At 36.0% G+C, this 13033-nt stretch overlaps 1 protein-coding gene across 1 annotated transcript; it reads right to left on the reverse strand.

Moving 5' to 3' along the window:
- Positions 1-48: 48 nt before the first annotated feature.
- On the reverse strand, positions 49-11622 carry LOC104514586 (sodium channel protein type 2 subunit alpha-like; the record flags this gene model as incomplete). The annotated part of the gene is made up of 9 exons (XM_010158319.1): positions 11350-11622; positions 9130-9248; positions 8666-8755; positions 7668-7796; positions 7103-7194; positions 5823-6059; positions 3089-3152; positions 1099-1240; positions 49-255 (listed from the first exon to the last, which is right to left on the reverse strand). Coding segments are annotated over exons 1-9 (1353 nt in total), but the record flags the coding sequence as incomplete, so codon positions are not given.
- Positions 11623-13033: the final 1411 nt, after the last annotated feature.

The raw sequence follows: 13033 nt of genomic DNA on the forward strand, positions 1-13033 counted from the left end.
ACCATTCTATGATTCTATACCAAAGCTCAAACTTCTGTTTGATAATACCTGAGCTTCTTCCTGCTGCTTCCTCAGCTGTTCAAGCATGTGCTGTAAGTCTGCCTCCCTCTGTTCTGCTTCAACCATAGTTGCTTGATTTTGTTCTTCATAGGCCATGGCAACCACAGCCAAAATCAAGTTAATCAAATAGAAAGAACCCAGAAAAATGACCAGAACAAAAAATATCATGTACGTTTTGCCAACAGCTCGTAGCGTCTATAGGTAGGAGAAGAAGAGAAATTATTCATCTGGTGAAGACATGCAGCAGTTCTGCAGTTCATAAGCATTTACTTGTAAAAGTGTAAAACTATTACTGAGTTGTTCTTCCTTCTGTAATAAGATCATACAAGCTTTCTGAATTACAAAGTAATCAAACTAAAGGGAGCATTCATGTATGCAAAAAACATGTTTAAAGATCATGCTGCTTTGAGACAAACCTCTTAATGCCTAATAGTCTTGAAAAGGATGTGGGATCAGAGTAATTAATGTAAATCACAGCTCACCAGTTAGATGCTTAGGATGCTTACCATATATTAGCATGCTTTCCCCTTGAAATAACCAAAAGAATTAAAGATGGCACAATTGATTAAGTAACTGAAAGACTTATTACAAGTAACAGATTTTCACACAAGATGTAGTGAAAAGCTATTGTAAGAAAAGTAATTTATAGAAAAAAAATTCATTCTTAGTTATCAAAAATAGGACTCAAAGTACAGAAACTAAGATTCAGATTTTGCTGTCACAGAGTATTTTAGAATTTAAACTCTATATTAAAGTTCTTGATAACATGATTTTATCATAAAGCACAAATAGAAACATACACTGTAAAAATTAAATACAGGATTAGAAAAAACCCTCATGTGCCTCTTCAGGAATCATGTCAGATTCTGTATGAAGTGCCCATGCCTGCTTCATTCTACAACTGATTTTGCTACCTTTCATAATTACTGTTCATTTTCAATTGCTAACAATACCAGCGGTATGCCATATAAATATGATATTCCGTGTGTGATTTGGGGGCAGTATGACACTAACCACAATTATTTACTCTACACTCACCAGCCGATAAAGATTTTCCCAGAAGTCCTGTGTCATCAGCCGAAACAGGGACAAGAAAGCCCAACTGAATGTGTCAAAGCTAGTATATCCATAGTTGGGGTTTCTACCAGCCTTCACACAGATAAACTCTTCTGGACATTTACTAGGAGGGGGGGGGAGAAAAAGTGAAGCAATGTTTTTAAAAAAATATAATACTAAAATTGTTTTTAAATTATTGAACCTTGAGCTACTAAGAACATTCATTAGACCTAATCTGTGAAGAGGGCTGCTATTTTTTGACTTACAACATTTTAAAAATTAGCAAGGAAATGAAGTGTTCTTTAAAGAATAAACAAGCAAATTAAGATCTTTCTTCTGACCTTCTTTCATGATTATACACAAAATAAAACATACTCCCAACAGTTTGGTATTACCTCTGCTGACACCTCTTCATTGGAAACAATGCATTCACTTAACAGATTCCATGAAGTGAATACTTCCATGCAAAAAAAAACCCCCAAAAAGTCAGTATACATATTCTATGCTAAATTTTGTCTGTCAGCAGGGTTGGCATACCAGATTTCTTGGTTTCTTCAGGTTTGGGAATTAGTCAAGTCAAATTAACAAATTTTACCAATTCCTCAACAGCAAATAATCATCATAGTGATATTTTTATCTCCTAGAACTGTACATATCAAGTCTTGATATCAACTGTGGACACAGTTTCAGCTACAAGTCCATTCTTGAAGGGTAGAAGAGGTTCTTACCTCCAAATTCTCCACAGAAAGATATTATTAAGATTTCTTTTCATATATATGCATGTATATTAGATGTGTATTTACACACACATACATAAAATTGTCTGATAGTTAATTACAGATAGACACAAAATGTTTAAAAAAAAGGATTTAAATATATCAGTTTTAAAGAGATAAACAACCGTTAGAATAATGAATTACGTGATTTTGATACAAAGAATTTTGATGAAGAAAGAGCAAGACAGGGCTATACCATGAAGCCCACAGACAGAAAAATCTTGAAGATGTCTTCCCCAAAGTTGGCCATAAATCCTACTCGCCCACATCTATTTTAGACATGAGAAATGGCATGAAACACATGATAAAGTATGTTTTTAAGTCAATGATAATGCAGTACCTATCTGCTGAAATGTAATTTTCTAGTTACATAAGAGTTTTTAAAGGAAACTTACAGTGAAGTATTTTCTTATTTAACATTTTTACTCATCCAAGGGTTTACACTTACTATGAACCATGATCACATATTGCCCATGAAGTTAGGTAGCTAAATTAGCTTTTTAAGTTTAGAGTGATATTTTTTACATTTTACAGGTAGTAATGTAACTTCTAGTGTACGTGTCTGTGCTGATTTTAGTTGGGATAGAAATGATTTTCCTCACAGTAGCTAGTATGAGGCCATGTTTTGGGTTTGTGTGGAGAAGAATGTTGATAACAAGCTGTTGGTTTGGTTGTTGTTAAGGAATGTTTACATCAAGCCAAGGACTTTTTCTGTTTCTGATACTGTGCCTGCGTTCCCAGTTTCACCTCTACAAGAAGCTGGGAGGGGAAGCAGGCCAGACAACTCACCCATACTGACCAAAAGGACATTTCATGCCATCAAATATCATGCTCAATATGTAAGCTGAGGAAGTTGGCGGAGGAGACTCACCTGGGCATCGACTGGCCAGTGGTGAGCAGTTTTATCATTTTGTTTTCCTTCCTTTTTTTTTTTTTTTAATTACATATTATTATTATCATTAGTAGTTATTATTATCATCATTAGTAGTAGTATTTTCATTACATTTTAGTAGTAGTAGCAGCAGCAGTATTGTTATTTCATTTACTTTTTAATTATTAAACTGTTATTATCTCAACCCACAAATCTGCTCATCTTTTACCTCCAATTCTCTCCCCCATCCCACTGGAGGAGGAAGGAGGTGAGTGAGCAGCTGTGTGGTGCTCAGTTGCTGATGGGGCTAAACCATGACACTTACCCTGCATCTGAGCTATTGCCACAAAGCAGAAAATCCTTTTCTCCTTCTAAGCGATAAAAATGACCTAAAGATAAAATAGGAAACAACATGATGATAAACATAAGGAGTTGGGTTTTTTAGAGGGTTTTTTGAGGATGAACCTAGATTCAAGTTATTATGGTTTGAATGTTCATAGTCTCGCATCCATGTTTCCCCAGTAATGGGTTCAAATACCGGCACATAACACTGTTAAGTAAAGCTTCAAAATTAAAGAATAAAATAAAAACACAATGTAAAAATAAAATCCTAGAACAATGATTAGAAGAACATATATTGCATATAGTCTTCTTGAGTCACAGCAAACACTGAATATACTTCCAAAATCTGTTCAGTAAATGACAGAAAGAAAGCACAAAGCTTAAAACTCCTCTTATTCAGTAGGTAGATTTTAATCAGACAATTAATGTCCATCTTATTTAAAATGGACCTATTTTTACAGTGTCTGGATAACAGTTTTGAAGTTAGAATAACATTTCTATCACATCTGTGACTGAAAATATGAAGGTAGCGTTTAAAAGGAAGATGGATGTTCCAGTGACAATGTTATAACCACTGCTGTACTATAGACAACTTTACAGAATTTTCCTTTTAATTATAAGGTGGTAGCCTTCAGAAATAAAATGATGTATTGTTTATGGATAATTAACAAGTCTGCTGTCTGGAAAAAAAACCCCACAGATAGAAAGATAACAAACTGGGGAAGAAGTTGATACGAGTGAGGGCAGACCCCATTCAGAGGGACCTAGGCAGGCTGCAGAAAAGGGCTGACAGGAGAGACACAAAATTTGGCAAAGACAAACACAGACCTGTGTACCTGGGAAGCAAGAGCCCCTCGCAAAGATACAGGCTGGGAGCTGACCTGCTGGGGAGCAGCTCTGCAGAAAAGGCCCTGAGAGTCTTGGCGTAGAGGCAGGAAGGTGAGGGGGAGCCAGCACCATGCCCTGGCAGTCAAGAAGGGCTACAGCCTTCTGGGCCGCATGAACAAAGCACGGCTTGCAAAGCGAGGGAACTGACTGTCCCACTCAGCTCAGCACTCACCAGACTGTACCTAGAATATTCTCTCCAGGTTTGGCTGCGCCAGTGCAAGAAAGATGTGATTCAGCAGGCGGCCACCAAGATGATGAAGAGCCTGCAGCATTTGCCCTGTGAGGAGGGGCTGAGGGACCTAATTTTGTTCGGCCTGGGGAAGGGAAGGCTGTGGACAGAGTTGGTAGAAAGCATCCAGCAATTATGAGAAGATTATCAAGGGGACAGAGACAGGTTCTTCTCACTCGTGTGTGGCAGGAGAATGACAGACTATGGGCATAGTTTGAAACAAGAGAGGTTCTGACTGGACACAATTATAAGCTTTCCACCATAAGAATATCCAGGCACTGAGATCTGGAAAAGAGAGAGAGAACTAGGAAAAAATCTTATCCCAACTAAACTCATCTTCCATCATTCTCAATTAATATTCTCAGTGTACCTTTCAAGCTGAAAAACAGTGCTAGTTTTCACAGGGTGAAACACTATTTTAGTAAATAATCAGAAACAGCCCACAGGATGAAGGATATATGAGGATAGGAGGATTCTAAACCAAACACTTAAATCTAGTGATGCCAAAATCCTACCATGCAATAACAGTACTTATACAATGTTAGAAAAATTATAATCCTATTACTTCCATTAGTTAGAGCTGGCCAAAACTCTAAATGTTCAGACACTGATCTAAATGACAGGTGCCAATACTTCAACATGTGGATCCAAGATCTGTGCGTATCTTTTCAAAAGGTGAATGTGGCCTTGAAATGAAAACACACAGATGCTAAGAGAAGCCACTAGAGGGTATTCACTCTCAGTCACAGCTGACCAGCATATGATATGCTGAAAAAAATATTAGGAGGACCCACAACTGAGCCCAGTGACATTATAATGCAACTGATACATACAAATGATTAAGAACAGGTTTTATAAGAAAGAAGGAATATAAACACAACTAGATGGAACTGCCTTGCCTGCATCAGTATCCCAGGAAAGTCAACAGTTGTAGCATAGGAAGCAACTGACATTCTGGAAGATTTTACTTCTGTCTTTTAGTTTTAAATTGCTACTTAGTGGGAAATGCGAATACAGAATCTATATACTGTATTTGAAGAGAAGATTTACAAGTGTTTTACAGCAGATAAACTATCAGCCAAAATTGTTCACAATTGTTCCATTTTTGCACCCTCTCTTAGGCAAATAAGCTAGCTAAAATGATAGGTTGCACAGAAAATGTAAAAAAACAATCACAGAATTTCCAGAACTTTAGCAATTCAGAAGTATAGAAAGAAAATTTGAAGATACAGAAAATAGCAGAGAATCTTAATCTCCATTTTTAAGTAAGGAAGGAAATATGACTCATGAAAACAGTGTACAACAACAGTATTTTCTTTTACTCTGGGGTTAGTGAGGAGGAAAGCTAGCATCCATCATTATACTAATTTCTTTTTACTTAAATATACTACTTCTACAATTAAGTACTGAGCGACACCCTGTAAATCCACTTCCAGGACAAACAAAAATTAATCAAATCTTTTAGCAATTGAAAGCTGTTATACACATACATTCTTGTGTTATACATAATTGAATTTTGTCTTCAGCCTATAGCATGAAACAGTAATCTTGTGTGTGTTTATACACAAAGATTTTATCAAGTTAGAACAGTTTTTCTTACTTTCATTATCAATGTATGCCGTCCAATCAAACACCGTACCATTAAAGTACGGAGCTAGGTATTCTTCAAAAGATGTTGAGTTTTCTGATGGCCATAACAAGCATTTATTCTTCAAGTTGCCCATGAACAGCTGCAGCCCTATTAGTGCAAATACACTCAGACAAAACACAGTCAGGATCATAACGTCCGAGAGCTTCTTCACAGACTGAATTAGGGCTCCAACGATAGTCTTCAAGCCTGTAAACAGATGCAGATTTTTATTAAATATTTATCTAAGATAAAATGGAGTGTGAACTACTCTAACACCTACTAAACGTCATGCACAGCTTCACAAAAATAGTCTTCAAATATTTTCCAAAGCAAAAAGGTGCCAGTAAGTCTCATTGGTCCTGACAAATTAGTTTGAAAATATGAATGGGAATGAATAGTACACATTCCAAAGCACCTGCTCTTCAAATGATGAAGTAACTTCTTATTCATGCTCTCTATACATGTAAACTACATGTAAAGAAAATTGTTCATTTTATTTTCTTCTTGATGCCTCTTGCTCCAAATCTTTGCCGGTATTCTATTCCAGTACACAGTGTATTGGTTCATTAACAGCAAACAAAAACAGAACACAATTTCATTGCAGTAGAAATGATTGCATCCTATTTAACTGGAGGTGGAGTTTGGTGAAGATAGGCATCTTAAGATAAGAAATACATCATGCAATTCCCGTGCTATTCTTTATTATCTTGTTCCTTTGTCTTTTTCAGGGATTCAACTTTTACAACAGACTGAAATTTGCAATCCCAAATGTCTTTGATAAATACTAACATTTACATTAGTTAAAGGAAAAATGAAACGAAATAATTTTGATCCTTAATATGGGAAATAAACTTTGACATAATGAAATGGAAATACGCACAGGCTGTGTAATTCAATTTCTCATGCAAGAATGTCTTAAACTCTGAGGCTGAGTGTTTTAGAGAATTAGAAAATGGAATCAAGTTGAAGTTAAGACTAAAACCTGGATGCTTCTGTTAAAAATAAGAGTTCAGCTTCTGTGGAATTTCAGTCAGCCTCAGTGTTTAACCTCGCTCTCACCTGGAATGACTGATATTGTTTTCAAAGCTCGGAGAACTCTGAATGTTCTCAGCGCTGAGACATTGCCCAGGTCCACAAACTCTGTCACATATCTGTAGTGAGGGATTCCACATACAAACACAATGACAGCACACACAAAATTAAACACAGGTGATGTAGAGGGCCTACTATTTTACACAGTTACTTCTTACCTGGGATTACAGAAATAGTTTTCAAAGCTCTCAATACTCTGAAAGTGCGAAGAGCTGAAACATTGCCTAGGTTTACAAATTCTGTTATATACCTGTAGGATTAAATCACAGTTATTCAGAATTAAGCTAAAGTGTATACTACTTACCTGGACCTGTAATCCAGAGTATTTTTTTGGAAGGGTCAACTTTAAATGAAAGACTTGCATTCATATTTTCCTGTTTCAATTAAGTTTTCCCTAAGAAACACACCCTTAAGCATTCCCATTGAATGTAAATTAAAAATGAAACAGATTTCCCTGATTATATTGTTTAAATACTATTTTAAATTGATTGTTCAGTAGTAACAGTAGTTACTAGTAGTTCAAAAGTAGTTCTCTTTTGTACTGTGGGATAGTCCACTAATTTTGCTGTGGGCTACATTAGTGTAAAATATTAAGATGGAGAAAGTTGAAACAAAATTCAACCACAGTTCATTTGAAATGAGCTAAGATAATCCAAATAAATAATTACATGTTCAAATAAAGTTCCAACTGATATTTGACTTTAAGAGAAATCATATACTTACGCAAAGGAAATTACAACAAAATCAAGCCAGTTCCAGGGGTCACGAAGGCAAGTAAAATCATTTATACAGAAGCCTCTTGCAAGGATTTTTACCAGAAATTCAAAAGTATAAATTCCAGTGAAAGTGTACCTATGAGAAGAGACACAGGCAAAAGCTGAAGATTGTCGTTCAGTGATGCAACATCACCGGCATAAAGGAAAATCACTCATTAGGAGTGGTTAGTACACTTGCCGTAACAGCAGTTAAAAACTCACATAAACTTGTTTTCCCATCATTCTTCTACAAGATTATTTATTTATTTTATCCCAAACATATTTTTGCAGTTTTGGGCACAAGATATTCTGAAATTTCTGCACAAATAATAATAATCATGACTACCATGAAGAAAATATTCTTGCTCAATTAAAAATTTCAGCATGGTTGCCATGTCAGAAATAAAATCCATGAGTGAAACCAAGTGTTTACTTAAGTGACTTGATTGCTGACCAGGTAGACTTGAGAATGCCAAATAATAATTCTTGTCAGAGGTATTTTCTTTAAAGAGGGTGCGTGTCCCATTTTTAGGTTTTGTTACGCAAACTGAACGTGCTGCATAGGGGCCATAGAAAGCATCTTCCACACTGAAAATCAGTAGTTCAGGTTGAAAGGCTATTTTCTACCTTTTCTTTTCTTTCTTTTTTTTTTTTAATAAAAATGCTAAAGGAACAGTTCAAGATGGGGAATGCATAGAAAAAATTACTTGCACAAACATTCTGAACAAGAGTATTAACCAGAGTTTTGTTCTGAGAAAAAGGGTAACAACATCATGGCTTCTTTCCTTCCTAGAGCTTGCAGGTCTATGCTGCTTTGAGTTGCAGCTAGGATCAAACTCCAGGCTAGAAAAAGAAGCATACTGATATTACACACAAGGGCAAGTAAAACTACATGGTCTAGCTCTTAATTTAGCTTTTCATTTCTAAACCACTTTAAAAATTATTAGCTAATTGAAGTATACTTACTCTACATTCTTTGTCCAGTCTGGAAGGTTATTCCATGTCATAAATACACAGTTTGTCAAAATAGTTAGCATAATGAGCATGCTGAACAACGTTGACTGTAGTCAAGGAACACATCCGTTTTAAATGCTGAATTTGCATCTCACAAAACACAAGCAATTGACCAGCTATAGAGTACTGACAACATACATGATACAAATCAGTTTACTATCACTAGCAATGTCATAAATAATGCAAAGATGCTTCACAATGATGATGGTTATACCACTAACTCTAATAGGTCTACATGCTGTGCATCTCTTCCTCCTCATTTAATCAGAGAGGTGAAGTGACAAGTCTTAGATCCGATTCATTTTGAGAGACAGAATTAAGGGCAGGAACACATTTAAACACTAAACCAAAAAACCCAGTGTAATTAAATATTTTAAAGGATCAGTAATTTTTAACAAACCACTTGAAAAGGATATGAATGAACCAAAATTTTAATAGCGATTCTTCTAATAACATTGAAAGGAGATAAAAGGTACAAGGCAGGTGTGGCACTGAACCTGAAGATTGTCTTCCCTTTATTCAATACTATAAACGTCTTTAAGAATAAAAAAACAAGGGACGGGGAAGGGGGTGGGGGGGAGAATGGAAGAGGAAGTAGGAAATTACAGATACATGTTATCAACCTTGCCATAAATAGTGGCTGCACTTACACAGACTTAAGTAGCCACATTTTTCAATAGAATTATACAAGCAAGTATCAGATTCTAAATCTTCATATGCCAAGGAAAACCGAACACCATATATTCTTGGTCTCTGTGCTCTTAAACAAAATCTGCATTTCAGCATTTTCCTGGATTATGCAATTACATTAAAAATTTAATTAAAAAATTGTCATTTTTATCATTAAAAATTAATCCAGCTATATTACTTGTACTTCGTATCAGAGCTGGCAGGGCAAAACCAGGCACCTAATTAACCCTTTTTGGATATTTATGAGCAATTATTTAACCATTTCAGCACTTTCAGCTTCTGAGGTAAGACATCCTTGGCTTATAAAGGTTTTACTGCCTTTATTGTCTTTGCAAGTCATCACTATCCAGAAATAAGCAGGTTTTTAACATTAAAACTTTGTTTTCTAATTATATTCTATCGTAAAAGAAATAGATAATTTGACAGTAGCATTCATGAAGTTCAAAAACCAAAAACTAAAGTAAGTAAAAAAACTACATCTCGTTATTTGTCTTCAACATTCTGTACTGGAAAAAAAACCCACTGCTTTAACTTAGTTGCTTCTTACAGATAATACAGCTCTTTGGTCATTTGCGTAGAACCATAGAATGGTTTAGGCTGGAAGCGATCTTAGATTATTTAGTTCCAACCACCCTGCCATGGACAGGGAAACCCTCCACTAGAAGGAATCTTACATCTTACATGAAAGACACTAATCTATTGATTATCCACTACTTCAATTCAAGAACCTGTTCTACATTTCTAATTCAAATAGCATTTTATTGATTTACATAATAAAATAACCACTCACTGCTTATTTTGTACTGCCTTTTTAATGTAAACTCGATTTTGCTTTCATTCTGAACATCATTCTACTTCTCATGCCTATATAAAAACATCTTTTCTTCATCTGTACTTGCCAAAGTCATCACCCTTTCTCCTCCTTTTGCTATCACTAGATCTATAAAAGTTACATTACATACTTAAATATTAATTTAGATTTTGGCTTCAGGGCTATACCCTGCCTATAACATAGACCCAATATTGAAACACAAAGCATATAGTTTTAGTCTTTACACTCAGTCCCAAAGCCACAAGTCCTTTTTACATTCAACAAAACCACAGCATTTTATAAAATTTCTGCATAACTTTGCATCCATACAGACATAAAACAATTCCAAGAGGAATGATGCAGAGACTATCAAAAACTTGCTCTGCAACATACTATTATTGAGGGCACAAGACCTCAGATTTTCCTACCAGTGTACTGTCTTCATGTTCCTCAAGGGGCAGTGCAGGAAGGGATTATCTGATGGGGAACTGGTATTAAAATCATCCTGAAGCAAACCCTAGTATAACCAACTCTCATCTGGAAGTGACACAAGCTGTTACCATTCCACAAAAATGGCATCACATGAAGCTGGCAATATGTGATAATAACCTTTTTTCTTTTTTTTTTTTTAAACCTTATAGCCATCCCTCATCAGATAGAGTTTAACTTTTTGTAAAACAAATTTCTATCAGATTTCAAGGAATGTTTGACAGCCAATCGTCGTGACAGATGACTGCAGGAGCACTTTGTCTGAAGACTACCTACCGAACTACATCTCAGGTACTGTCTATGTTTCCTAGAAACCCCAGGAACAGAATAGCCAGACTGAGAGGAATTTTTCAAATGCTTCAGTATTCAATCAGATTTGACAAGTTTAAAGGACACCTAATGCAAAATCCAGTAACTTAAAATATCATCATAAGGAAACATTAGACATTACAAGAAAAACTTTTTTGAAAAAAGCAACTTAAGAGTAACAGTCATATTTATAGTGTACTCAAAATTATTAACATGATATATCACATACTGCGTAACACTTTCAGTCAGGGCTTCTGACTACTGCCACACAAGAGCATTTGTCACGTCAGAATTCAACAGGAGCATTCTAACTACACTCTTAATATAAATCACTTACTTTTTTATTGATATAATATGGATCCAGGTCCTCCAGGGGCTCAGACACCATTCCTGGAGGAATATCACCGTAAATAAACGGCAGTGTCTTTCCCGCCTCCAAGTCATTACTTGGTTTTGGGTGATTTGCTTCATGACCACCATCATCTTTATGCTCATCTTTGTCACAATGAGACGTTTCATCAGCAATACGCTTTTCAATAGCTGCAAGAGATTCCTTGGTGAAATAGAAGAAGCTGTCAGATCCTGGTGGTACCAGCATTGCTTGTGCCATCTTTTCATTCTGCAAGCTTTAAGTGCTTTTAGGCTCTTCTGCAAGAAGGTCCTAGGAGAACATGAGGGGGGAGGAAAAAAAGAAAAAAGAAACAGAAAATATAAGGAAATTGCAAGAAAAATCCTCAAATAAAATTTTTGGCACAGTGATCATCTGTCTCTTTCCTAATTCTAAAGCACTGTAGCAAGAAGCATTTGAATTCACTGTCAGATACTTAGTAGAAAAGTAGCTCACATTAGCTTTCCTAAAGTAATGACAAGGCAAACAGATACAAGTTATGAGGTAAAGAAAAAAATGAAAGGGGGTGGAGAGAGGATCAAATTTGCAAACAGTTTGTCAACTGAGGTTAATACAAACCTCACAACAAGAAAAAAGGAAAAATAGTCTCTCTCCCTAGCCTAAAACATACCTTATTGTGAAAAAGTAAGAAATGTGTTAACACAGCTAGGTACTGCAGTCAATGGTTACAAGTTCTAACATATGGATTTACACATCAAGTTGGCACCATACCTTAAAAACACTTGCAGCTTATATTACAAAAGTAGGAAGAAAAACCATGCCCTTTGTATTACTCTTTCCACTTCTGATGGCAACACTACTCCATCTGGTGGTTTATACTATGCTTGCTATAAACTTGCAATAAACTAATGTGTATAGTATACAATTAAACAGGTTCTACACAAACACATTCTATATTTAAAGCCACATGCACAAGCAGGAAGTACTTGGGCTGAAGTTTAGTCTTTCCCTTTTTGGGTTTCCTGACTTGCATCATCCTGATTTTTAATTGTAACTTTGGTGATGCTACGGTCCATAATTAAGGAAGCTCTTATGGATGAAGGGCTTTGGGTTTATACGAAAAAACACGGCATACTCTCCCCAAAATTACAGTACACTCTCTGAGGCCACATACATTTTCAAAAGACCTAAAATCAATAAATTCATTAAATTACAACAAACGTTAAGTCCTCAATAGATCACTTCTTTCCAGGTTTCTATTTTCTACAGTGGGGGCACAGTTAACACCCATGGGTGTAATATTTTCAGAATATACCAGCTTTATGAATGGAGACAAAATGGAATCCAGTCCTGCCTGCTAACACTGGTAAATGTTGTAGCCTTTGTCAACACAACACTGTGGAGAGTTGACCTTGGCCGGCAGCCAGACTCCCAGCCAGCTGCTCTCTCATTCCTGCGCCTCCAAAGGAAGTGGGGATTCCTGCTCCTCCAAAGGAAGTGGGGTGGAAAAAAATAAAGTGAAAGAGCACTTACACTGAGATAAAGACAGAGTGATCACATACCAATTACTGACATGGGCAAAGGGGAAAAGTAATTTATTTGCCAATTAAAATAGATTTGGATGCAAAGACAAAACCTAAGTGGGGTGGAAAAAAATAAAGTGAAAGAGCAC

The sequence above is a fragment of the Eurypyga helias genome, unplaced genomic scaffold (genome assembly GCF_000690775.1).
Source record: "Eurypyga helias isolate BGI_N326 unplaced genomic scaffold, ASM69077v1 scaffold10269, whole genome shotgun sequence".
Classification (NCBI taxonomy): Eukaryota; Metazoa; Chordata; class Aves; order Eurypygiformes; family Eurypygidae; genus Eurypyga; species Eurypyga helias.